This window comes from Gastrolobium bilobum, unplaced genomic scaffold, assembly GCF_033153095.1.
Source record: "Gastrolobium bilobum isolate Gb01-03AN ecotype WA unplaced genomic scaffold, APGP_CSIRO_Gbil_v1 utg1030, whole genome shotgun sequence".
Taxonomy (NCBI): Eukaryota; Viridiplantae; Streptophyta; class Magnoliopsida; order Fabales; family Fabaceae; genus Gastrolobium; species Gastrolobium bilobum.
Genome location: NW_026898359.1, coordinates 192,025 through 219,931, shown reverse-complemented (window position 1 = coordinate 219,931; position 27,907 = coordinate 192,025). Strand labels below are relative to the sequence as shown.

Sequence of the window (27,907 nt, the reverse complement as noted above, 5' to 3'; positions counted from 1 at the left end):
TTTAAAATTCGACTCAAAACTCACATATGTATATATGTCTTTCCAGTGCCAATTTCTTTTTTCATATGACCACCCATTTGAATCATATATTCTTCTCATTAACATATATAACAACCAAAATAGAATAAAAATATGTCATCTATATTAGTGGGTCTAATAAACTCTAAACCAAGAGCCATGAGGGCTTTAGGTTTTTGGTTTTAGATCTAAGCGCTGCATTAGCTTCATATTTGGGTCAATCAATGAGTTGGGTACGTCATGGCCTAATTATTGAGAACATGGGCCTAAACTCATAAATGCAGTTTTTGTTTAAAATTTAAAAATAATTAATTAAGTGAATTTGGCCAAATTTTGTGGTTGAAAATTTTATCTGCATGGGAAAATAATTAACGGTACTCTTATTTTATAATCAAGTGACAGTTGATAGGAGACTAATGTACGTAATGCCTATAAAAGGAATATAAATATAAATTTTTTGTGCTATAAAATCATGTAAAATTTTAATATATACGAGAAGACTTTTTAAAAAAAATAATTAAGTACTATAGTAGTTTTTATTTTATTTTATTTGACGCTAATGATATCTTTTAAACTTATAAATATATAAGCATGAACATGAAATCTGTAAGGTTGAAAAGGAATCTGATTCTTTCACGGCTCGCCGGAGAGGCGTGTGCGGACTCTTATCCCGTATGCACACCTCTACCTAAGTTCATTGAACTCCTACGGAAAGAGGGGGTGGGAACTGGTAAGAGTGTTTTACACGTGCTTTGCATGAAATAAATGAGGTTGAAGCCAAGTCAGCTCATTCTCACCCTATTCATTGGCTTACGTTTTCTGGAGCATCCCCTATTGATTGTGGGAGTAATTTGAGAATGATGTTGCACGTGTGTTGTTTTTACGTAACATTAATTCTCTGGTCTGAATATTTTATTTTTAAAAAAATTTGATGACCTTAATTACTTTTTTAGGACGAGCCACGGGGCGAGTAATTTCTAGATGTAGTTCTATACCGTAAGTGTATGAATCAAAACAAGTAATATAAAGCAAATGGTTGCGCTAATTAACTAGCTAGTCAAGTCCTCCATATATTGTATTTTCGGTCTCCAATACTACCAGATTATGTTGCAGACCTGATACCCTTATTTAATTTAGATCTCTAGGAAACAACCCAATGCATTGTTGTTCACGTTGGCTAGTTTGAGTATCTAGTCTTTTGTTTGTCTCATTATTTTGTTTTCTCTTGGGGCTTTGTGTCTTTCTGATATATAAAAAAAAAAAAAAAAAAAAAACCCTCGAATTATATGGTTGTGAATTTATTTATACGAATTAAAGGAATAATAAATTAAATGAAAAATACGAGTAAATAAAAGACAAGTGCTATTAGAATTACTATCATAAATTTAAGCCTGAGATTTCAATTTCACGTAGCATGCTCCCCTGACGGTGAATTTGGGAGTCAATATTAAGAGAAAAATGGAAGAAAGAGGAAGGTTATATGTGAGTTTTAAAAAATAAAGGAAGACCCAAGTGTGGTGGCTCAGTTGTTAGTATAGGGACTGAGTGGTGGGAGAGGATCTTGGTTCGAATCCCACCAACATCATCTGGGAAGGGGCATAAGTACCGTAATTCTTGGACTCGCACCTGACTCTGGATTAGTCCCATAGGCGCCTCAAAAGAGTCGAACCCGTAGGAATACCGGAAGATTCTAATTCGCCTCAAAGAGGTAATTAGGATCAGTTTCCAAAAAAATAAAATAAAAGAAGAAAATAGGGGATTTTTACAAAATCTTCGAATACTTTTCTCATTCTTAAAATCAAAATTCTCCAAATCTGGAGGATTTGAGAAGGAAAATAAAATAAATTGCTTACGTGCGCTTACTAGTAATTTTAATTTAGTTATAATGTGAAATAGACAGTTTTAGAGAGAAATAATAATTTTTAGAGAGACAAAATAATTTTTTAGAGGAAGAATCATTTTCTGAATGTGAAAATTACATAAATAATTTTTTTAAAAAATTTTAAATTTAATTTAATTCATAAAAGATAATAATTATATTAGTTTTTTAAGAAAATATAAAATTATAAAAAATATCTTATTAACTCTCTATTTTCTTTTTCCTTTGTTATATTTTTAACTCTTAAACAAGGAGAAAGTAATACCCTTTGTTTTTCTTCCCTTCTTTTCCCTCCCTCCTCCTTGGATCCCCTTCCTTTCCTTCCCCTCCAAACTCTCAAACCCTTTATATTCCCCTTATTAAGATTAATTTAAGAACTATAAATTACTCATGTAGTGTGTAAATTATAACTCCTTTGATTTCATCATTAACCTAGACTCTAAGGTACTTAAAAGCATATGTCTATGTCAATTAAGTCTATTTGTTTAAGTGTCCTATCATATCTCTAATTAAGGCTCTCTAAACAAATGCAAGAAGCAAGAGTTTATTTAAGGTTATATAGTGTGCGGACACATCTCTGATCCACCTCACTATATTATTTCAACATATGACTAATCTTAATCCTTCTTTCAAATTCATAAGGATCTCACATTCAACTGCTTTTGAGAATTATGTGATTTACCATCTAATGAATAAATATACAATAATAATCAATTATGAAAAAGCATTAAAAAGAAGATTGAAATAAATGATCAAATCCATAAAATAATCTGGAATAAAATAGATCTAAGCATTATACATGACTCAGATACTTTGAAACCTAGAATAAAAGATGGGAAAAGTATTTCTCCAGTCACTGGATATAAAGTTATCTCCAATGAGCTCAAAACGACGTCGTTTTGGGTTATAAGATTAAAAAATTATAATGATAAAAATTAATATAACCCTGCAATATATTATAATTACAAAGATACTTTGATTTTCACCCAAAACGACGTCGTTTTGGACTCACTGGAGATAATTTATCTTCATTGACTGAAGAAATCCTTTACCCATAGAAGATTTAGTTCATAGTTGAAAAGAAACAACAAAATAAAATTGGGATGCAAATCAATGAAGCAAGATTAAAGAAAGAAATATAGAAAGAAAATTCCTTTTTTCTTGGTCAAATGGCTTACACTCATTCTCGATAGTGCATCTTCTCCCCTTCTTGGATGAATGATGATTGAAGAGATAAGAATTGAATGATGATTCAATGTTGTCTCCCTCTTTCTTTGACCTCTGGAGCAATTCTTCTCTCAATAATCCTTTTTCGTCATCACTCAGTATGCAAAAGATTGCCCTTAAAATCATGCACCTTCATTTTTATAATGCGTCAGCGCTTAGGCACTAGTTATTGGGTGCCTGGGCACTAGAATACTTGAGACAAGTTGTTTTTTTTTTTTTTTTTTACGTTGTGCACATATAGGCGCAGTTAATGGGTACTCAAGCGCTAGGAAACCTAAGACACAAATACTTTTTTCGATGTTGGGCACTTGCGCTAGATACTTGGTGCCTCAACGCTAGGCTTTATTTTGCAATCGAAGCGCCTAGGTGTTGGGTAGTGAGCGCTCAGGCATTGGGACAAGCTGAAACTACATATATCTTCATATTTTGGGTATAATTTGGACTATAGTTATTTTGTTGATGTGACCGTAGTCTTATTAACTTCCATGAATAATTTGAGATCTAAATCCATCACTTATGATACGAGGATTGCTTGAAAGATGATTTATGTATAAATCTTATGAATTTTCTCCTAAAAAAATCACAAATAATATAATAAGTCCATCTCATCGTACTCTATCAATTTATGTGAAAAATAAGTCATTTATTATTCGAAATAATTAGGTAAACAAGTAATATATGTTAAAACAAGTGTAAGATAATCCTATAAAATAGAGTTATCATCGAGTCATCTGGTATCCCTATAATTCAAATAGTATAAGAGGCTTACAAATGTACGAAATTAATCTCAAAAATTGCTTACAAAAAATAATAAAATCTCAAATCGAAAGTCATAATTATTCAGTTTGACCAATTTCCTGAAGAATTCAACCCCTATTATTTTGACTATTTATCTGTAGTGCGACTTATATTATCCCTTGAGACAGCTTTCAGGATTGTGGTCTAAATAATTTTCTTTTGCTTTGTAATGATACTAATAATAATAAATATATACTTGCCACAAGCTGTAAATATTTTGGTTGAATCTCAAATTCGCCAATTAAATATAGGCTTCCTACTCTAATATTCAAAACATCCACTACACAAAACACTTCTTCTTAATATTCAAAACATCCACTACACGAAACAGACGTTAAAATAACGGCCTAATGTTATCATCGGGTCTATACTGTGTAATTAATGTAGGACCGGTCCTATATAGTATAGTTTGTAAATAAAAAAGTTTGTAAATATAACCTGCCCCCATATATATATATATAAATATTTTGTCCTTTTAAATGACTTAATTATGTTCTTTCACTCCTTTGTAATTATTTATTTCAAAAAATACATAGTTATAAACTTATAATATTAAAGTTGTATTTTTTTCACTTTCTACGTTAGTCGACAGTTTCTACAGAAAGAAAAAAAAATAATTTTAATATTATAATAATATATTTCCAGAAATATACCGTTATAAAAGGATAAAAAAATATAATTTAAGTTATTTAAAAGGACAAATTATTTTTAATATATATATATATATATATATATATATATAGGGTCAAGATCATTTTATACCAGTGTAAGTTACATTCTCAATCTTGTCCATTAATTCCACTTATATCTAACGACTCTAATTTTTTAGTATATATATATATATATATATATATATATATATATATATATTGGTACATAGTAAGTGTAATATTTAATGGTACAAGCGTTAGGACTTACGACTTATGGGGAAAAAATTTAGTGCCGAATATTGTTTTTATTAAAATGGGAATTTTTTTTCTTCTATTTTTACCTATATTCTTTTTTTATAATTTCAGTCCAAAAAAATTTCTCGTTTTAACGTGGGTGTACGTACAGCTGTTCCACCGAAAGTTTTCTCGTAATTACGACTATGTTCAGAGGCCGAAAGAGACACGTAGTTGGGATCCGATGTATAAATAATTACCAATTAGTGGGGATCGTAGTTGGAGGTTGAAGAGCAAAAGTTTGTGCCTACGAGAAAGAAAAAGAGAAACAACATCACAGGGAAAAGCCCATCTCCAGTGTAAGATTTTTTCTTCAATTTTTCCCATCAAGTTGTTTGCTTTTTTCCTTTTTCCCAGTGCTCAGCACTAATCTCGGTATTGAGCTTTCTTCTGTCTCTCTCTCTTCTGAATAATCTGACTCTGGGTGTGCCTGATTCTGTGTGGCAGAGTCAGCAATGGTTTCAAATTCCAAAACTTTTACTTTTGAGGAGGTGGCTAAGCACAACCACAAAAAGGATTGCTGGATTATTGTCCATGGAAAGGTCTGTTTTTTACTCTCTCTCTCTCTCTCTTATGGTCTTTCTTCAGTTGCTTCTTTATCTTTTTTCCTTAGTTGATCTGTTTTACTTTCTGTGTGTGCTAAATGCTTATTCAATTGCATGTGGTTGGGGCTGAGAAGTTATTCCAAATTTTCCCCGGTCATGGACTTAAAGGGGCCTGATTTGGGATCGTATATATTTAAGAAACATATGTATAAACCCTCAAGGAAATACTTCTGTCCAGAAGCCACTTGTTAAATCTCCAATAGAGTATATTAAGCTTATCAATTTTTATTATATGTAAGAACAAGTGTGCATAAATCCATTATAGATTTTTCATCAACATCAATTTCGGATTTAAACATATTTAACGAAAAGTGTGCTACCCTTATTATCTTTTTCTATAAGAATCTCTCTGACAGCTGACAACCTTTTAAATAGCAACATACTCAGTATCCCTGGTTAAACAATATTGTTGGAATCCGAATAATCTTCTCATTCATCAGAGACTAACTCACCCCCTTATGTGATAGAATATAATGAAATATTTTAAAAATACGATTCAGATATTATTTGTTACGATCAGTTTTGTTCTGGGTTGTTTCCTTCTCTTGCTGTTTCTAACATCAAAACTATGTAGCTGAAACTCTTGATTTAAATACTATCTTCTCCAGAGATCATCCTTTTTTATTCCTGTCCTTAAAGCCTAAGATGTCTTAAATTATATTGAAGACTCTGCCACACCACCACCTGGAACTATTCAGGATGGTACTGGTTCTTCCTTTCCCAATTACCAGCAAAGTAAAATATTTCCTCCCTGGTATCATCATAATCTGAAACATTCATGTGAACGGCAGCTGTATCATTGTTTCAATGCTTTTTACATAGACCATCTGTTTTCTAGAGAGAAATAGAATTTTCATCAATGGTTAATCTAGGCAACTTTAGGGGGGTGCCAATGTGATAAGATACCTATTTGAGAGTCTGATACAGACCAACCAGCAATTACACTAAACAAAACAAAACAGCAATTACACTAAACGTATACGATACCACCCCCAAGGGCAATTTAGGGAAAGCAATATAGCTGACTCAGCAAAACAGAATGGAAGCACGGGAGAGCAAGTTAGTTACGAAGGAATTGGTAAATATAGAGGAAGGGGTGCTTGTAGGAGGTATCTAGAATCTTAGTGGAATTACTTGGGCCCCTTGGGGATTGGGAGAGAGTGGAGCCTCTCCAATTGCTTCACACTATCTCTTACTTTATGCATTGTATTTCCTTTCCAGTAATGTATTTCTGTTGGCTATGTAATGAGTAGTTTGAGCTGCACAACTCTGTAATCTGCCATTGCATTTGTCTCTGTTATTAATCCTGAGATTAATACTGCTGTAATACGGGTTCAGACCAAGTTATATACATATAGATTTGTATTTCAGTTCCTATTTCCATTTTGTTTAGTGTAATTGCTGGTTGGTCTGTATCAAATTGGTATCAGAGCTATCCGATCCGGTAGCTTTGAACCACGCTGATAAAAATAAAAAAAATAAAATGGAAAACAGATCTGAAAATTGGAGGAAGAGCGAGTTGCAACTGGAATATAGATTTCAAGAATGGAAGAAAAGGGAGAGTCAAGTGGAGGAAAACCATAAGAAGATACTTAAGCTTCTTGATGAACTTCTTCAGAAGACCAAGCATCACTCACACAGAAGACAACCGGACAGAAAACGAGGCGGAACCAAGGAAACAAAGCGGCTACGTTCTAGTCCAGAAATGGAAATGCAGAGGGAGCTTGTGGTGGAGAAACACAAGGTGGACAGGGAGGAAATTCAGAGTGGATCTCAACAAGAGGCATTAGACGATCCTTATAAAGTGTTATACTCGCTTAAACAGAGCGGAACGATGGCTGAGTTCAAACGTGAGTTCGAGAAGGTGATCGGAGATCTGCGATTTGAGGATGAGGAGCTACTTAAAAGGGCTTGGCTCAAAGGCGTTAAGAGTAGCATCCGCGAAGAGTTGATGATGTACCCTGCCATCAGTTTGTCGGAGATGATCAAATTCTCCTTGAAGATAGAGAAGAGGAGCGTGTGGATGGAGGAAGGGCTGAGTGCAGTAGGGAAGGATGGAACGAGTGGGCTCAACAGAGGGGTTCAGGCCCAACATAGTAGCAACAGCCCATATGAGAGTAAAATTTGGGGGTTTTCTGTTTTGGGCTCTTTCAACCCAACGACATATACGCAGCCCAATTCACTTAATACTAAAAATGCTAGTTCCTATAACGTTAGGGTTGCAAATAAAGATAATTCAAAGGCGGCAGCGGCGAAGGTAACCGTAAACACCGTTAATCAAGCCTACGACGGTGGTCACACATCAGATAGCCAAGTGCACAACACTCGACGGCTCTCACAGGCGGAGCTCCGAGATCGTCTACAAGTGTTAATAGTTAAAGACGAAGACGAAGAAGAAGGAGGAGAACAAGTGACTAGCGCAACGGTGAACGGAGGTAAAGATCAGGAGAGGAAAGAAGAAGTAGAAACAGAGGTTGAAAAGAAGTCGCATAGTAAATCTATGTTAGGGAAATGGGAGATCATGGAAAAGAGTGAGGAAACTCAAAAGGAAGCTGTCATAGGAGGAGTACGTATGATTGAAGACTTTTTGGAAGTACAAAACAGAACAGAAATGATTGGCGTTAAGGAGATGGAAGCCAAGAAGAAAATGAAAATCCAAATGGAGAGGGTGATGATAGATGGCAACCTTTCACCATGTCATGTGGTGGAGGAGCAGAAGAAAAGAATGAGAGAAGAAAAGCTTGTAATGGCCATGAAGAGACCGACTGAGCCTCCATCATTAGGACCATCGAACCCATACGCTTGCATGGCAGCTGATGGCATCCCTGTGATTGAGATGCAGGTGGAAAAAAATGTTGCACCACCTCAAATCAAAAGTAGCGGCTACAAGGAGGAAGGAGCCAGCTTAATGAGGAAATTCCATACCTTGGGTCAATTTTTTGACCTAGAGGGCCAAACCCAAATAAGGAAGAAACAAAAATGGGTGTTTGAGATGAAAGAAAATGAAAAATTGCAAAGGCTGGGCTCTTCTTTTAATAACTCAAGAGGTCAGGCCCAACACCTAATACCCATCAATTGCTACCTGTCAAAGGACTTCTTTGGTCGTACAACTATGGGTACTCAAGAATATGGAGACCACGAAGGTGAGGCAATGATTTTCAACTATGGGTACACTTCTAAGGCATTTACGAAATCGATTGAGTTTAGAGACGATATACAATTTGGAAGAAGCAAAACTGCAGTATTTTTTAAAATGCCATGTACAAGTTTCCATACACACACAAATTATGTGATGTTGCCATGCTATTGCAAAACACGATCTGTTGCTGTTGGTTGTTTAAATAAGGATATTTCTAATAGTTTTAAGCATACTAATTTGGAAGTATATGAGAAGCATGTTCAAGATTTGAAAATGAATGTTGATCAGTGGTTGGAAGGTTGGCTTGAGGAGAAAAAAAATGGGGAAATGCTACAAAGATGGGAGAGCATGAAAGAATATTTAAGAGTTGCTAAGCATCATCTTGCAGAAGTTACAAACGAATGGGATAGGATTGAAGAACAAGCATGGGATCCCGGTGGAAATTGCCAAGCTTGGTGCATATGTAAGGTCCCACAATTCAAACAGTGGGATCCAGGAGGAGGGTTTTTATGGGTTGAACTGCACCTTGAGGACAAGGTGCTTAAAAGGGGTGGAGTATTGATACGATACCACCCCCAAGGGCAATTTAGGGAAAGCAATATAGCTGACTCAGCAAAACAGAATGGAAGCACGGGAGAGCAAGTTAGTTACGAAGGAATTGGTAAATATAGAGGAAGGGGTGCTTGTAGGAGGTATCTAGAATCTTAGTGGAATTACTTGGGCCCCTTGGGGATTGGGAGAGAGTGGAGCCTCTCCAATTGCTTCACACTATCTCTTACTTTATGCATTGTATTTCCTTTCCAGTAATGTATTTCTGTTGGCTATGTAATGAGTAGTTTGAGCTGCACAACTCTGTAATCTGCCATTGCATTTGTCTCTGTTATTAATCCTGAGATTAATACTGCTGTAATACGGGTTCAGACCAAGTTATATACATATAGATTTGTATTTCAGTTCCTATTTCCATTTTGTTTAGTGTAACTGCTGGTTGGTCTGTATCAGAGTCAAAACAAGAACGAAAAAGAAACTGAACTCAAGATTTTATATGATTCATTGATATCAGAATTATATGGACACACCTATTTATAGACTTTCTAGAACACTTGAAGATTATGATGAAGTAACAATTCTAACTAAACACTAACAGTTCTGCCACACCTAACTAACACTAACTACCCTTAATGCAGTTGCAGAATGTGTAACCTCCTAACAGCCTACTAAGCCCTGTTTTTCCCTCCTTGATCTCCTTATCATAACATTCCCTTCTCCTTCACAAAGGACCTTGTCCTCAAGGTCCAGAGGAAGAGCTGAAGATCCTCGTGGATGCCACATAAATTGTGAAGCAGCATAGTGAGCGTCTTTTCCAAAACTTGACTGATTGATGTCAAAATATCCAAAAGTTGGTTGAAAATTCTGGGTACCCAATTTAGAAGTCTGAATTTCAAAGGGCAAGGTTGTGCCCCCACTTGTTTTGTTGCTACAAAATGCAAAATTATATTGACCAAAAGCTGGGATAAGGGAAGCACCAAAAGCATGGGACCCCATTGCTTTTTCACCTCCAAAAATTATAGTGCTTTGCACCTTAAATGCATTCAGCATTGATCCAAAACTGCTCTTTTCATCAAATACACTCTTCGTGGAACTTAAAACAGAGGTGCTCATAGCACCAAAAACAAGGATACCTCTTGAACCAAAAAGTGACTGAGTTGATGCACCAATTTCTATTGGAATGGACGGCAACAGAGAACGCGGATCAACTGTTGCAATCCTCTCATGATTTTCTTGAATGACATGTAAATTTAATTGGTGAGAGAGCTGATGAGACGGGGGATGCGGACCTGCTGAATCACTTTGCTCATAGACTTGCACTGAAACTGGTTCTTAAGAAGATGGTTGAGTAAGTGGTTAGATGATCATTGGTCTCATAGCAAGCAAACAGTTATTAATATTTTGCAGCTGAGCAATAAGCCAAGCAAACTGTTTCTGGTTTTCATTGAACCCCTGCTCCATCTTCAACGTTAAAGAAGCAAGGTCTTTGGCAATTTTCTGCAAAGCGCTATCATCTTTGGAGAACTGCTGCATTTGTATGATAGCAACAGTGTTCATCATGAAAGCACCAATAATAGGATACGAGATCCTATTTGAGAGAGAAAACAAGAACGAAAAAGAAACTGAACTCAAGATTTCAAATCATTCATTGATATCAGAATTATCTTGACACATCTATTTATAGACTTTCTAGAACACTTTAAGATTATGATGAAGTAACTATTCTAACTAAACACTAACAGTTCTGCCACACCTAAATAACACTGACTACCCTTAATGCAGTTGCAGAATGTGTAACCTCCTAACAGCCTACTAAGCTCTGTTTTTCCCTCCTTGATCTCCTTATCATAACACAATGTTGTTAAGCATATAAGGTTGTACAAAAGCCACCCCACCATAAAGCGCATTTGAGAAAGAAATTTCTGATTGTCAATTGGCCAATAAAATTGTGCCGGTATTATATTATTACTTCTTTAACTCCCTATCAGACAACTGGATAGATTAAGTCTATGATATTATTAAAATGCAGTATGTAAAAAGTGTCATGTTTCAGTGCTTTGCACTCAAGAATAGGGCTATAAGACAGAAACTAATAAAATGGAATGAGATACGTATCCTTCGATTCTAGATGTCAAATATATGCTAAAGCTTCAAATTGAATTTTAGCCACTCTACACATCCTATTTCCCCTCTAAAATAGGCATCTAAATTTTATACATTTAAGCCACTAGGATTGGTCTAGTGGCAAGGGGGTTTCAGGAGTCTGTATGAGATAATAGAGATTCAAACCTAAGTTCCACCATTCTATCCAAATATTTTTTTATACATTTACAAATAGTATATGCGTCAAATTATTATACTTAATACGCATTCCATTGTAGCAGGTATATGATGTCACCCCATTTTTGGATGATCATCCAGGAGGTGATGAATCTTTGCTGTCGGCAGCAGGTAATCTATTCCTCCTAGCTGGTTGTGGTTAATATCAGTAATCTGCAAGTAAGAAAAAACTCTCTCAACTGGCGTGACCAGAGGGGTGGACTAAGAATCTTAATGTTGTCTTTTTACAGAGAAGGATGCCACCATTGATTTTGAAGATGTGGGTCACAGTGACTCTGCAAAAGAATTGATGCAAAAATACTATGTTGGGGAGGTTGACGACACCACTCTTCCAGCCAAAGTTAACCAGAGTCAGCCACGACCACCTACACAAGCACATGCCGATAGCAATCAATCTTCTGGATTTGTTGTAAAGATCCTGCAGTTCTTTTTGCCATTGCTGATGTTGGGCTTTGCATTTGCTCTGCAGTACTATAAAAAACAAAAGAAGCAAGTCAGCGACTCATGAAACCTGAACTTGGGCTAGAGCTTTAGTTTCATTAGGTTTGTCATTCATAACCTATAATTATATCAATGCAGTGTCTAAGTGTTATTTATTTATTAGACTTCGTGCTGAGGCAGTATTGTCTTGCGTGCCATTTGAATTCGTTAGGCCACCCAACAAGATGCAGGGCTCTTGATGTACTGCTCAGTCATCCTGGCTGTGTTCATTTAGACTCAACTGATTTAATATCTTTTATTTTAAACTTCTGTTTTTATTGGGGGGAAAAAGGAAAAGAAAACACGAATAAACTGGCTCTAAATCTAGTGATTGATATACAGATTATGCTATATTGTCAATGGTGGCGTCAACAGGTTTAGCCAATATATTTGGCTATTGAGGAAAATGGATGGAATAAAGAAAAACCAAATGGAATGGTATTATTTTATTTTATCTAATACTTTTTCTTCGAGAATGCGAAATAAAATTAAGGTATTATTTACTATTTCAATTACTTTTTAAAATACAATTATAATATTTTATAAAATACTTAAATAATGATATGATAATTTTTTTTTCATCTATCATTAAATATTTAAATATAACTTAGTAGCTCTATTAATGGCGCGGGTAATCAAAGTCATAAACACCCAGTACTGTGTATCTTTCTTGTTTGCGTTATTATATGGGGCTCTAAGCCTGTGCCATGAATATATGTATTTTTTTGGGGGTTTTGACAAAAAAAAAAGCAAATTTTAAAAAAATTCACCCGTTTAGTCCGTTGACCGAATGTTCTACCGGACTAATGCAGGAAGACGCGTTTCAGGTGGTTACGCATTTAGTCACGCACCTGACACATGCACGTTTCTGACAAATCTGAACACGTATGTATCAGGTGTGCGTTTCTGACTTTAACGCGACATGCATGCCTGAATATGACCTATCTTGGTATTGTGCTCGTCAGACTTGTCAGAAACACGCACCTGGTACAAACGTGTTCAGACACGTATTTGGTACAGACGTGTTCAGATTTGTCAGAAACGCGCATGTGTCAGTTGCGCGACTAAACGTGTAACCACCTGAAACGTGTCTTCTTGCATTAGTCTGGTAAAACGTTTGGTCAACGAACTAAACACGTAGATTTTTTTGAAATTTGTTTTTTTTTCGGTCAAAAACCCGTATTTTTTTGGGGCGAAATGGTTTTTTTCCGTTACTTCTATATGCATTATGTTAGACGCTAGATAACTTGCTTTTGATGAACACATCGATGCCTGTCAGCTGTCACACCCAATACCATAAATATAACCGTTGCAAGTAAGCCTAATCAATCGGAAACCAAGGACTCTTCACCTTGCGAGAAGCCAGTAACCGTAGAAGCTCTTCCACCCAAGAACGAATGGTTTTGATGATTGAAAATCTAGGAAAATTTCTTTCTCGACCTGTCCATATAAAACCACACTAGTGAAAATTATGTTTTTTTACTTTTCAAGTGCCATTTATAAGTTCCTTAACTGTATAATTCTTATCCCAAGTTTCTGAAAGTAATCAAAGTGGTTTGGTCCCCAGCTTGAGATAGAGGCTAGAATCGTCAAAGCTTATTTTAAGATTGGGTCCCCCCGCTCTACCATTTTTAGGTGCTAACCTAGTTGTACCTCTCTTTCTTTGTGAGATATAGGGGGCATTATTAAGTAGATGTAAATTCTGGTTGGCCCAAATAAATGAGTTGACAAACAGTTGCAACTCACAACCTACAAACCAATTTGTCCCCTTTGTTTTGTTTTCTATTTAATTGAATATTTGTTGTCGCGTTATAATCTCCACTTTATACGCATGAAATCTTTGTCGGTCGAAGGCAATTGCAACACAACCTCACCTTAATTTTTTGGTCATTAAGCATCTTTTATTTGTAAAGTTTAAAGCTACATTTTTTTATATGGAGTATAAAAAAATTTGATAGGATAAAGAATCATGTGTTTACTGTTGCCATCATCTGTTTTATAGGTTTCGGGTAACATTTTTTCATGCTTTTACGTTGATGAAAAAACTTTTACAAGTAGATTTAACTGTGTATTACCACATTTTTTCAATAAATTTGATAAATTATACAATTATTAAAAGAAAGTGTTATATTTACAAATTTTTGTTTACAAACTCAGTACTTTAGGGAATACACATTTAAGTGTTTGCACTTCCGGAATACATAAGTGAGTTTGTAAACAAATTTTTTGTAAATATAACTTGACCCATTTTTAATATAGTTAAATTCATTCAATAAAGTGCTAATATAATATTAGTACATTTATAATGACAAATTAAACGGTTTATTTATTCCTTTCGTTTGAACCACATCCGAGTTTGATTTATTTATTCAATTTTTAATCCATTTCATAAGCAAATTTGTAAGACCACTCCCTGGAAAATGAGTAGAGTAACAAATATTTCAAATCATTGAAGCAACAAATAAATCACAAATGTATGTCAACCTTATATTTGACCTAATACATTAGTGTTTTTTTTTATTATTATTATCAATGTTGCGAAATCGGCAAGTGTACCGATCATTTCAAGTAATAAAATGATAAGTAGAGTATCGTTTTCACGAGGATTGAGGCACCAAATTTATTATAACTATTCCTTTCTTGTCGGATTAAATAAATTGATTTAAAGAACAAATGTGATTTGTGGAAAACACGAACAATCTAGAAAGCATAAATAGTTTCCAAAATTCTTTTTTAAACTCAAGAACAAAAGATTAATGGTTGAGAAAATATTGCGGTGAAGAGACGCAAACACCTTTATGATCCCCACCTTGTAACCTGAATTAACGTTTACGTTTAATTTAACCATTGATCAAACGATTCACCATATTTTAAATGATTAGTTAAGCTCTAATTCTTTAGTAACTTTAACTTTATTAACCCTATTAGAATCCTAATCCCTTAGAAATTCCTTTTCAAGTTAAGCCTTTGAACCAGTGAATCCTTAATGTTTGCGGTTCATGTACCCTATCCCTAGTGCATACATGAATAGTTATTTTGCCTTTTGTCAAGAATTAGAATTTCAATATCCCTATTGAAAACCCTAACCCTCGCAATCCCAATAGAGTAATCGGTTCTAGAAGAATTATGAGATGAAGAACAAAGGAAAATAAACTCAATTGGAATAAACAAATGTAAAGTTAACCAAACTACAAGGGGTTCACATTAAGAGTTGTGACCCTTACCACAATAATAGAAGACTAGCCAGACATATTCATGTATGACAAATTAAATGTAAATGAAAATAAAACTCAGAACCTAATGAAAAAGAATAAGGTGATGATCCTCAGTCTTGATCGCCCGATTCTTCAAAAACTCCAAGAAGCTCTCAAGAATTCTCTATTCTCTGTTATCTTTCTTTTCTCTGTCGCCAAAAAGTCACTTACTCTATGTGTTTTTGATCTTCTTATTAGGTTTAGGAAAACCATCTTCCAAAATTACCCTCAATTCGGCCTTTCTCAGTACAATTCGCATCAGATAAAAAAAAATTAATATCACCCGCGCAAATCGCGCCAATTTGGCGCAAATCGCACGGAGAAATAGAGAGTAACTAGTCTTATGGCGCGGATCGCTCCATTCACCGCGCAGTTTGCGCGGGACATGCAATGTGGACTTATCTCTTTTTGCTTCTTTTCTATGTTTTTTGCTGTCAAAATATATAAATTGAGTGAGAGAATAATTGAAAAAGAATAATCAATATTTATAACATTTATGAACTATTTTCAACCATTTATGATTAATTTCTTGCTTCTTTTAACTTAGAAAACACCGTATGCTGGACACATATCAATCAATAACGTTCATTGTTTGCAAGAAGTATGCATGAATAGTGGTTTATAACTTCATATAATTCCTATTTGATTAGTCCGTTGAGTTTTGTCCAAATACACAAGGACAACGAAGACGATATAGTCCATAAGAAATGAGACCGAGATAGAAGCAAAGGCATTCCTATAAGTAATAGAAAAACATGAACTGTCAATAAAATACTAATTTTCCTCTACAAGCCATGCTGTTAAGTATAATTCATTTGGTGTGCAACTTAGCACAAATCGATCCACTAACCTGAGACTTGAGTATTTTTGCCTTGCTGTATTTGGTTTCGGGCTCCTAAAATGTCATATTTGCTGATACGAGTAACCTAAGATTTTTTTCTTGATTGAATATAACCTAATTTTGAATTGCTGCACTTGCCCGATTTTATACAGCTAAGTCCAGAATAATGCAAATACTTTGGAAAGTTAGTTCAAAGGCACACCTATTTTCAGTTCTTAGTAAATACCAATAATTCTGCTTATCTATATAATTCTAAAGATGAAAAGACAATATAGTCTCTCTGATTGGTACAGTTGTGCTAAGTTCCTCTTTCGTGTAAAAGAAAATCTTTTGGGCTAAAGTAGATCATCTTGGGTCAATCAAACCCAAATTATTGCACCAAGTGATATTGCTAAGAACTCACTGGTTTGATTATCTTCATTAATTGTGTCTCAAATCTGCTAGATTTTGGGGATATGCCAAATTAATTGGTCGGAGGGTTAATCAGATTAGATGCCGCGAATATTCAAGTTCACCGAACAAACACATAGGAAAGTAGTAAAGTCGGCATGGGACGATTATGTCCAAATCAGTAAGGGAATATTAGTACGGTCCATCTTGACCATAATTAATCTTTCTGATTAGGCTGAGTAAATATCCTTGTGTTCATTTTGTAATGCGTTTTTTCTAACACAATTTCAGTCCCAAACCATTAAATGTACAACTACACTCAGCACTAACGAAACCCTGAATTATTGGTGAACCTTCAAAATACATAGTTTTATCAGGAAATCACATCAATAATGTATAACTGTAGGCAACTTTGTTGTTAAATTAAAACTAGTTCATCTTCCTGATTTGTATATAAATTCCGTTGTGATCATAACATACTTGGCTCTACTTGTTTGTACTTCGATAGTTGATCCCAATGAAATATATATAGAATCGTAACGTTTAAATGTCACAACTCCAAAGAAAGAATCATTATCCTCTTCTTCGTGGCCTCAGTTAGACACAAATTTTTTATTTTATTTTGACATATAATTTAATCTTATAGTCCTTAAATTGAAACAGAACAGCTACACACGTATAGTTAGCAAACCAACTCGTATATACAAGCACCAAGTATATTTCCAGACGAGTAATCAGATTGAAATGGATTTGAAATACATTGGCATGTCGGAAACCATGTTAATTTTGTAAACTGCTTTTCTTTCTCCTTATCCAAACAAGGGAAGTCACCCTTTTGTTCCTAGTGCTAGGATTCGCTTTTGGGTCAGTGTCTCTGTCTAGTGAAATATATAGGCCAAGCCTAAACTAAGGGAGACCGAGGGTCATGTTAAGGCTTTACACGAGGCTAACTTTTTAATTGATGTATATATCATAATGAATTGTTGGGAAGTCTTTGTCGAATTCACTACGAGGAAAGGTCTAATTATCTGTTATTGTCATGGGCTCCATGTGTTACTTTCAACCGTCTTAATAACATGAGCCAAATGGGCAAAACAATTTAAGCACGGTACACGTAATGCCTAGCTGTTTAAACTTTGTTTGATGTCATCGATTACTCAATTTAAAAAGCCAGAAGTGAACCAAGATTAGCCAACACTGGATATGATTAATGATAACAATTAGTGATGGACATCTTATATTAGTTTGGCACATAATATTATTCATACATTTAAAGCAGATGCATTTTACTTGGGCTTTTAGAGGCTATAAAGCAGCCTTCTGAATAAGGCAAAGACGATTTTGATTATATTTCTTGCAAAAAAACAGTTATGAAAACAAAGTGCCGGTTGGTAATACATTCTTAAAACATAATTAACTGTTAATTAGACGATGACGCTTGCTAAACGCAATCCGTTTCATCTTCTGATCAGTACTTGCAAAATTTTAATCAATGTTTAAGCGAAAGATGATGTGACAATCAATATAATTAAACATTTATGCTTGGTGTTAAGTGTTTAGTTCCGATGTGTGTGCGCTTCTATATTATTTCAAGTACATAACTATCTAGAGGCTAGAGGCTAGAGCCCAAACCGTATGTATAAAGTAAATCGTAGTGAAAAGTATTTTTCTGTCTATAATCAATCAAGCCTTCTTTAAGCCCAATTCTGCTGATGAGAAAAGTTAGATTCTTGTCAACTAAACATCAAAATTCATTACATTCCTTATTCATGGTGTACTGTAGAGAGTAAATGGGGAATATTTTTATCAATAAAAAAGGAAAAAACAGGAGAGAAAAACTTTGCCAGACACAACAAAAACATCAATATCTTTTATCTTTGTCCTCCATAGAATTGGAGTTGTCCATTGCAATATTCATTTTGTTTCCGAAAAAATTAGAACATGATATTTAATGGACTTGGATTCTTAGCAAGGCAAGCCACCATGATTGGGCCCACCCAGTTAAGACCATAAACGTGCTTGTTCTGATAAACTATTAACTATGGAGTTCATATATGATAGGGAACTGTCTTGTTCCGAGTGTGTCACTTTGTCTAACAGAAAAAGTTTCTTATTAAAGTTGAAGAGATTTCGCATTCGTATCTAATCTCTCGACTATAGAGAAGAAAAAAGGTCAAAGAACAGATGATCTAAAGAAAAACAAAAAAAAGTGAAATTTAGCTTCATAAAGAAGAGAATATATGGTAGTTTAACAGGAAAAAAAATATTATAATAATTGCAAAATGCAAATATCTAGAAGCAAATCTATTTTTTTTTTAAAGAAAAAAAGTTACCCCTAATTCAGATGACTAAGAAAAATGTCTTGGTTGCCAAGACCATGATAATTGTTGACCTTGGTCAACATAATGGAAATGGAATTCACTTCCGATGGTTATAGCTAATGACTAGAAAACTTTCTGAAATGTCCTTGGTGGTCATCATTTATACACTCTTTTACCTATCATACCACTATGATAGTAACCAATTTCATTAAAATAGGAGCAAACCCGCTTCACATGACATTGATTTCATATTGTCCAAAAAAAAAAACCGAAGTATTGTAATAAATAGAACATTCCATTTTGTAGCTGCTAAATTTGTGTAAGATTGTACCTCTCTCCTGTCAATTACAAACATTAGTTTGAAATCAATACAAATCTACAATACCTCTCATTTGAAAATTTTACATACGATCAACCCAAGTTAGGTCAATTGGTTAAAGGAATTGTTCCCAACCATATCATCGATGCCCATATCAAAAGTAGTAGATTAATCTGTCCTTTCTACTATTTTTTTAACAAAAAAAAAAAAAATTACACACGGATCAGGGTGGTCCAATTTGTGAAAAAGAAAGAGGTTCTAATATAGACCGTCATACGTGGATGGAGGACAAGAAAACTACTGGTGTAACCCCCACCACTGTAATGGAGATGTGGTTGTGTGCAAGAGTGACCATAAACTAGAAAGCCAAGAGAACCATGTACTTTGTGAAGAGCAGATTAGAGCAAGGTTTGTGTTTGTGACTGACTGCATAGTGCCAATTTGACGGGTCCTACATAATAGATAGAGGCCCGTTCAGGGAATTGGATTTATATCATTGTACATACTTAAATAAATACGTGTGTGCGCTCGCCAAATGAAGGGCTCAGATTCCTAACTGATAACATTTGTTGGTGTCGTTTCTAAGCCTTTCCCATTTGTTAAAATAGACATCAAGGTGGTGTTTGGTTGGGAGTTTTTTTAGATGATATCTATGTTTCTCAAGTATGACTTTTAGAAATACCATGTTTGTTTCAAAGTTTTTCACCAAAAACCCATCTATCCAATTTGTCTGGATTTATGAAAAAGATAGATATCCGCACTGTTTAGAAACCCAATTTGAAAAATCGATTATCTGGCTTTTAATGCACTGTTGATTTCATAAAGTTACCTAATTTTCCCAGTAAAGTTTTTCCCCACCAAACAACTTTTTTTTACATTTTTCTACCTATCTCACTTTATCTATCTTTCCAATCATTTCTCTATCTATCTCATTTCCCTACCCTACTATTCCAAAAAAATTTCCTGAACCAAACGCCCCCAAAGGATTTAGCATCTAGGCATTTTATTGAGAGTTGCATATGTCTCGGATGAATAAAGGGTGTGCGTGGATTAGATTTTTTCCCTTGCGATGCTGATGAGTGCCAATTCTTCTGCTTTTGGATGTTAGATTCTTCTGCTTTTGGATGTTAGTTGCACGTTATTTATTTTTATTTTTAATTTTGATTAGGTTGTATTCAATTCAGACCGCACTTATCCACACATCACATGTTCCTCCACAGTTAAATTAAATCATCCCGTTAGTTAATTGGTATATATATTTTTTTTAATTAACACGGGATGACATATTGAAGTAAATTAAAAACTTGTATTAATTTAACTAGTATTACAATGGGAACAAGACACGTTGACACTTAACCATCAAATTAAAAAGGAGAAAACCTGAAGAGCCATAATAGAGATAGAGAAAACCTCGTTCATCATTTTGTGGCTACCATGGTTTTTTATATATCTATCACCAACTCACTTTTTTTCTGTCTTTTTTATTGTTATATTTTCTACCTCTCATTCTTTCTTGTTCCCTATTATAACCCACGCCTAGGGCGCACTTTAACGGTGAGAGGGTTAGCCATTTCGCAAGAGAGCCTCAGGACCTCTGATAGATCAACTTCGTTCTCATCAGACGGTAGCCATTCATACTCGTGTAAAAGCGACGCCACCCAAAAGCTCACTGTAACCAACCCCAGCATCTTCCCGGGGCATACCCTCCTACCCGACCCAAACGGAGCCAGCCTGAGATCCGACCCGAAAACTGAGAACTCGGTATCTCCTCCTTCTGCAGCGAGGAACCTCTCTGGCATAAATTCGAGCGGGTCCCTCCACACATGTGGGTCCCTGCAAATAGCCCACATGTTCACCATAGCAGTGGTCCCGGCAGGCACGTGATACCCATCAATGGTCGTATCGCTGATGGACAAGCGGGCCCACGACAGAAGTGGGCCAGGAGGGTGCAACCTCAACACTTCCTTCACCACCGCCGGAAGGTATACCATCGCCGCCACGTCATCCTCCGCGACGGCGCGTGACCTCCCAACAACCGCATCGAGCTCCGCTTGAACCTTGGACTGCACATCAGGATGAAGCACCATCCTCGCTAGTATCCACTCGATCAAAACTGCCACTGTGTCTGTCCCCCTAAATATCATTTCCTGCGCAAACGACAAAACATTTTGGTGTCTGTATTTTCACTAAATTATTTTGCAAAAAATACACACATTTTGTATTCATCTTATACGTATAAACACTAGCGTTCATATTGTAATTCCATATAAATCTCATTGCATAATAATCAAATGGATGTTTATGCAATTAAAGAAGAGTTAATTCATTCAAGTAATAAAATAAATAAATAAATAAATTATATTTACCCAAAGTACGGCGATCATATCGGAGTCGGATAATTGATCGGGTCCTTGGAGGGAGAGCAAGACGTCAACGAAATCCTGGTTGGTTTGGGTTTTATGGGTTCGGTGTTGGGCAATTATTCTAGTGACGAACCGGTTCACCTTGGGGACGAGATTGGAGCACCTGAACCGGATTTTTTGAGCATCGAAATGCGCAAGCCAAGGAAGATGGTCACCCCAATTAAATAAACCCAACAAGTCATACCCTTCATCCACTAAACCTCTAAGCTCTTCTATTTCACTGTTTGACTGGTGCAGCTTATACTGCTGTCCAAACACCGAGCACATCATGTTATTCAGCGACCCTTTCTTGAGCACTTCCCGAACACGTGAGCTCTGTTGACTGTTGTTTTTAAACATGTCAACCATTTGGGCGGCGATTATAGACCGCTGCAACTCGGAGGCTTTGATTTGCCTTGGGCAGAAGAGGTGAGTGGCGGCGATTCGCCTGAGGGTTCGCCAGTAAACACCGTAAGGGGCAAACCCGATTGCTCTGTTGAACATGAGGCTGTATGCAGATTCTTTGACGGGGCGATCAGCGAAGACGGAGCTGTTGAGAATCTCCTTAGCAACGTCAGGGTGGCACGTGACGATGGCACGGGTTTCGCCGAGGCTAAAGGCCATGAGCCTCTTTCCTCTGCATGCGATTGCGGCTGTCCCAATACGGTGGTGGGCAAGACAAGTCATGAGAGTCATGCTTCCAATCAAAGGCCACCCTTTGGGACCAGGAATCATAGTGTTTGCGTTGTTTTGCTCTAAGACAGAGCCAGAGGTACTACTACTAGTACTAGTACTAGCAGCAGTAGCTAGTGAAGGAAGTGATGGGAATTTTCTCAAGGTGGAATAGTAGTAATAGCTGTAGTACTTGCCCCAGGCAGGACCACCTGGGTGAGACCAGTAAAAGAAAGTCATGGTTAACCAGAGTAAGGCCATGATCATAAGAGACCATGCAAGGTTTTCTTGTGTGCATTTAGAGGCCAAAGCAACGATCCAGAGTTTATGATCAATGTCGGTCATCGTCATCGATCGTGGGGAATGAGAGAAAGGGTTGGGTTGGGTTGGGTTGGGTTTGGTTTTGTTGTAATAGATTGATTGTGGTTCCGTGAGAGAGAGGCAAATATTCATGGAGGTTTGTTGGGGAATATATAGGGGAGGGGAGAAGTGGGTGATACAGGAAAATCAAGAGAACGAAAAGTATAACCGTTATGTGCTCATACTATACAACACACTGTACTGTGTGCCATTGTGAAAATTACCATCTAACGTGGGGAATCATAACCATACAAAGGTGAATCAATAGTAAAAAAGAAGGAGAGAGAAAAATGATAAAATAAGTAGTTATGAAATCATAACCGTTGATTTACCTTTGTATGATTATGATTCCCCACATTATATAATTATGTGAATTTTCATATTAGAAAATCCATTTCCAATGTACCATAGACCGTATAACGGAACAAAAATTAAAATCTTACTTACTCTCACTATTCATTATTGCTAATAACGGAAAATAATGTATAATGCATTAATGCCAATTGATAAGCAGACTATTATTATAAATTAATTAGGCAATTTAAGTTGTGGGGCCAGCTATTATTGAAAATTTGCGGTTTTTAAAACAAACTTCAAGAGCTGCGCCGCCAAGTATAAGTGGGCAATATAGGTTAAATTCGACCCGCTATGTTGGATAGCATTGGTTGGCGTCAGGTTGGTTTGTCGCGTCAATTTTTTTTATTACTATTATATAGTATTTTATTTATTTTTAAATTTCGGTGATATCTAATTTTTTGTTATCTCAAAAATCTCTAAAAAAGATAAAAAAAAAAATTTTTATAATAAAAATAGTCTATATATGGATAAAAAAATAAGTTTGTAAAGAATGTCTAAATGAATATTAGCATATATTTAAACTTAAGATTGAAAAAAATTAAAAAATAAGTGATATAAAATAAATAATATTATAATATTAATAAAATATAATTTATTTTTACTTTTAACTATTTTTTATTTTTTAGACAGATTGATCCGCCAACCCTCTAACTCGCCATAAAACGGGGCTGTTTGAGGTTTTTAACTAACATTCAAGAGGTGGGGTCGAGCGGGCCAACCCACTTTTGGCGGGTCAAGGTGGGTCACCCGATTCACCCGTTTTGCCACTCCTACCGCCGCGTTTCTTTCGTGATCCGAGAGCACAAAAAGAAAAATAAAAGAAAATTGAGTGAAAAATATAAAAAAAGAATAGAATTTAAAAATAATATTTTTTACCAAAAAAAAAAGAGCACCAAAAATTTTGGTAGTCCGCAACATTTCAAAAATTTCTCGCCACGACTGTGGACGAAATCTGGGAATAAGTAAGATCCCACAGTTGGGGTCAAGTGGTAGGGGTGGCCGCACGCACCCTACTCGCTTTGGTGTGTTTACTGTTTACACCCAATCTGTTTTTAAACATTTTTCTTTGATTTTCAGCTAAAATTAAGTTGTTAATATCTTCTTCTTTTTTCATTTTTAAGATAGCACGAAGGATTAATGTTACCCGTATACATATTATCTTGTTCACGGAGACTTTTTATTATGTGATTCTACTTGGGGAATATATTGGATTGAGATTTCAAAGAATTTTAATGGATTGTTTTTAGACAAAAAAATTCGTTGGTATTCGATTGGGATTTTAATGGATTGAAAAAAAGTCATGTAGTATTCGATTAGAATTTTAAAAGATTATTTTCGAATCCGTCCAAATCTGTTGGTATTCAATCATGATTTTAAACAATCGTAGTATTCAAAAATTCGACGAATTTAATGGATTTTCTATTGGTGTGATTTTCGTGAGACTTTTTAGTGAAAAATATAAATACGATGCCTCTCTTACAATCTCACCCAAACTCCTAGGATTTCGTGAGATTCTTCTATTGCAGTGTTTTCTTCTTTCTTTGATAGGTTGACTGCTCGAAATTGAGTTCTGCCATGAGAGCTTCGTCAAAACTAAAAAAAAAACATATTTTTGAGCGACTTTCGTCACAAAATAACTCAAAAACAACAAATCAATAAGATTTTAATATAATCTATCTCAAAAATAACATATTTTTGAGCCATTTTTTAGAAATTTTGGAAGTTTAAAAAGTGATTTTTCAAGTTATGGGTCGCGGTTTTTCTTGGCACAAAAATGTGTGATTTTTGTATTAAAAACAACATAAAACAATGAAAAAATAACAGGAGAACTTTCGTATTATTTTCGTTTTATATCAATGAAATAATATCAATTTAAAGAAAGATGAAAACTTTCATAATATGAACCCTATATTTCGTAACAATACATTCATGAACGAAATTCCTTCACTGTAGGAAACGATTTCAAATAATTTTTGAGTCAATAGATAACTAAAAGCTTGTTTCTCAAAAGCCCCAAAGCAATTTAAGGTTTCAATGTATCGATTGAAATTTTTTTGAGAAATTTTATAAACTTTCATGTAATTAAACCCAAAATTTTCTTAATATTCAATGAAAATATGTATATGATATATGGTTAGAAAATTCCAAAAACCCCAAGGTTTTTAAGATCAATTGCAAAAATTTGCAAACGAAATTTTATCATGAACTTTAGGTTCTATATGCAAATTTAAAATTATTTTTATAATTAAAAAATTGGGTCTTATACTCATATATGCATAACTTTGATACCAAATGAAGAAGATGATTTTCAACCCATTAGATATGTGAAAAGTTGTTATTTAGTAATTTTGAATATTTGTTAAAAATTATATTTGGTTTTACTTTTTTTTATTAATTTCATTGTATTTCTTTGTTATTTTTTTTATGGGGAAGATTATACTTACAACCTATTTTTGTCTACAACCTTTTACAACCATATCTTAACCGTTGATTTTCGTCAATCAATGGTTATTATTTTCGCAAATCAAACTCATTAATTAATATTTAATTTGCAATGAATGATAACCGTTGATTGACGGAAATCAATGGTTAAGATATGATTGTAAAATGTTGTAAACAAAAATAGGTTGTAAGTATAACCTTTCCCTTTTGTATTGACTCTTGTAATTTTGAATGTTTGTTAAAAATTCATATGGTTTTGTAAAATCTTATAAATCCATATTGTCCTTTCAAATCTTATGAAATCTGTTAAAATTCTTTAAAATCCAATCCTATGATTGTAAAAGAAGTCTTTTAAAAAAGTCTACAAAGTTTCTCCAATTCTAAAATGTCTTTTAAAATCTGTAAGATTTTTTATCTCAATTTTTTTTTTTTAAATTCTAATCCAATACACCCCTTTTAGTGTCACAAAAAATTTATTTAATACATCTATGCTATAATTCTCTTACATTATATATATTGGAGGAAGGTTATATGTACAAATATTTTATTTATAAATTCTTATAAATACATTATGTCTGACCGGTAATACACTCTTGAGTAGAGTATTACCGGTCAAACATAGTATAATTTGTAAAAAAAAAATTGTCAATATAATTCTATTCTATATATTGATATATACTGATGTAAAAAATCGATAATATACAACAAATATATTTCAACAATTTTTTACTGTTTAGTTGATACTAATCTAAATTGAGATCGCAACTTTTGGGATTTGGGAGAAACATTTTTTTTTTATATTATACATTGGTTTATTGAATATTCAACTAATTTGATTCAAGTCCTATATGATTATATAGGTGGCAAAGCTCTCCTTATCAAGTTTTAATGCAATTGCATTCACAAAAATTTGAACTCAAAATTACTAATTAAGCTAAAGTAATTTCTCATTAGTTGATCTAAGTGTTTGGTGATAAAATAAAGCAAGAGATTTGGGAGAACAACTCTGATCATGCCTAAGAGGTAAGTGTCTAGGAATTTTTCTCCTTCAACACGTACACACACACAGGATTGAGGGGCATTATCCCGTTAATCAAGTCTTCAAGTAGGTATGTCCCGCCGAGTGGATGGATCTCTCTTGGCTTTGGACCAAATTAACGGTCCAAAAGAGATGACATCTTTCGATTATAATTTTGTAAACATAATTTTTTTTTTCTTCTTCTTATTCTCCACGTTTGTTCTCTTTCCTTACGTATACTACTATCAACCTATGCTACAAATCTTAACATTATGAACATTTAAATTGCTTTCAGCCGCAATCATTCGTTATCAACATGAAATCACAAAGTGAGGGTCATTGACCCTTTCTTGATATAATATTGTGAATTTGATTTTGATGTTTAGTGTAAATAATTATATACTTAAATTTAATGATTATTAATGTATTACTTATAAATATGACATATCCTATAATTATTAACAAAGTCAATTTGATAAATAAAATATGAATACAAAATTAAATAATATGGTATATATAAAAATATTTTTATACTAACAACAGATTAATAATGTGCATGAAAACCTTCTCGGACTCAATTTTTTTTTAATTTTAGTTCCCGGAAATAGAAATGAATAAAAAACTCGTTTGGTAAAACGGATTTATTTTTTGTACCCGGGATGAACCGGTTAATTTTTATGCTGAGGAACAGAAAAAAGAATCAATTTTTTTTTTTTTGTTTCCGGTCAAAAATAAGAAACATTTGTCTCTCTCAATCACTCTCTACCTCTACCATCATCACCACCACCACCATTATCCCAACACGACTACCGCCACCATCATCGTCATTACCGCCATCACCACTGCCTCCACCCATCACTGCCATCATGCCACTGTCACCGCCGCCGCCACCACCATCATCGTCACCACCACCGCCACTAGTCACCACAACCATCATTGCAACCACTGCTGCCACCACCATCGTCACCGACCACCATCGTCACCGACCACCACTACCATCGTTGTAGCCACTATCGTCACGACCACCACCATGCCATAACAACGTCACCGCAACCACCACCATCATCATCACAACCATTGCCACCATCACCATCACCACCACTACCACCACCACCGCAGCCACTGTCATCACCACAGCCACAACCACTATTGCCACCACTACCACCACCACCATCGTCGTAGCCACTGTTGTCACCATCGCCATCACTACCTCCGCCACCGCCACTATTCCACCATCATCTCCACCGCTGCGGCAACCACTGTTGTCACTACCACCACCACCACCACCCCCACTACCATCACCATGTCACCACCATTTCTACCACGCTGCCATCACCACCACCATCGTCGCAGCCACTGCTGTCACCATCGCCATCACTACGTCTGCCACTGCCACTATTCCACCATTACCACCACCGCCGCCGCAACCACTGTTGTCACCAACACTACCATCACCACGTCACCACCATTTCTATCACGTTGCCATCACCATCACCACCACTACCACCACCCTCATCAACATCGTCGCAGCCACTGTTGTCACCATTATCAC

At 35.2% G+C, this 27,907-nt stretch overlaps 2 protein-coding genes across 2 annotated transcripts; one reads left to right on the top strand and one right to left on the bottom strand.

The window, feature by feature from the left end:
- The first annotated feature begins 5,090 nt into the window (after positions 1-5,090).
- LOC133315308 (cytochrome b5-like) lies at positions 5,091-12,392 on the top strand. Its single transcript, XM_061516904.1, has 4 exons — positions 5,091-5,165; positions 5,314-5,408; positions 11,544-11,610; positions 11,730-12,392. Exons 2-4 carry the CDS (start codon positions 5,322-5,324, stop codon positions 12,005-12,007), a joined length of 432 nt encoding a protein of 143 aa, XP_061372888.1. The 5' UTR covers positions 5,091-5,165; positions 5,314-5,321; the 3' UTR covers positions 12,008-12,392.
- Positions 12,393-20,627: 8,235 nt separating this feature from the next.
- LOC133315299 (cytochrome P450 78A3-like) lies at positions 20,628-22,529 on the bottom strand. The gene is made up of 2 exons (XM_061516897.1): positions 21,471-22,529; positions 20,628-21,251 (listed from the first exon to the last, which is right to left on the bottom strand). Exons 1-2 carry the CDS (start codon positions 22,527-22,529, stop codon positions 20,628-20,630), a joined length of 1,683 nt encoding a protein of 560 aa, XP_061372881.1.
- Positions 22,530-27,907: the final 5,378 nt, after the last annotated feature.

Bases quoted from the DNA above. Each gene is read 5' to 3' on its own strand.
- LOC133315308 (XM_061516904.1), top strand. From the start codon at position 5,322: ATGGTTTCAAATTCCAAAACTTTTACTTTTGAGGAGGTGGCTAAGCAC. The intron at 5,409-11,543 runs GTCTGTTTTTTA...CCATTGTAGCAG, and splicing joins GGATTATTGTCCATGGAAAG to GTATATGATGTCACCCCATT. The intron at 11,611-11,729 runs GTAATCTATTCC...GTCTTTTTACAG, and splicing joins ATCTTTGCTGTCGGCAGCAG to AGAAGGATGCCACCATTGAT.
- LOC133315299 (XM_061516897.1), bottom strand. From the start codon at position 22,529: ATGACGATGACCGACATTGATCATAAACTCTGGATCGTTGCTTTGGCC. The intron at 21,252-21,470 runs GTAAATATAATT...TCGTTTGCGCAG, and splicing joins ATATGATCGCCGTACTTTGG to GAAATGATATTTAGGGGGAC.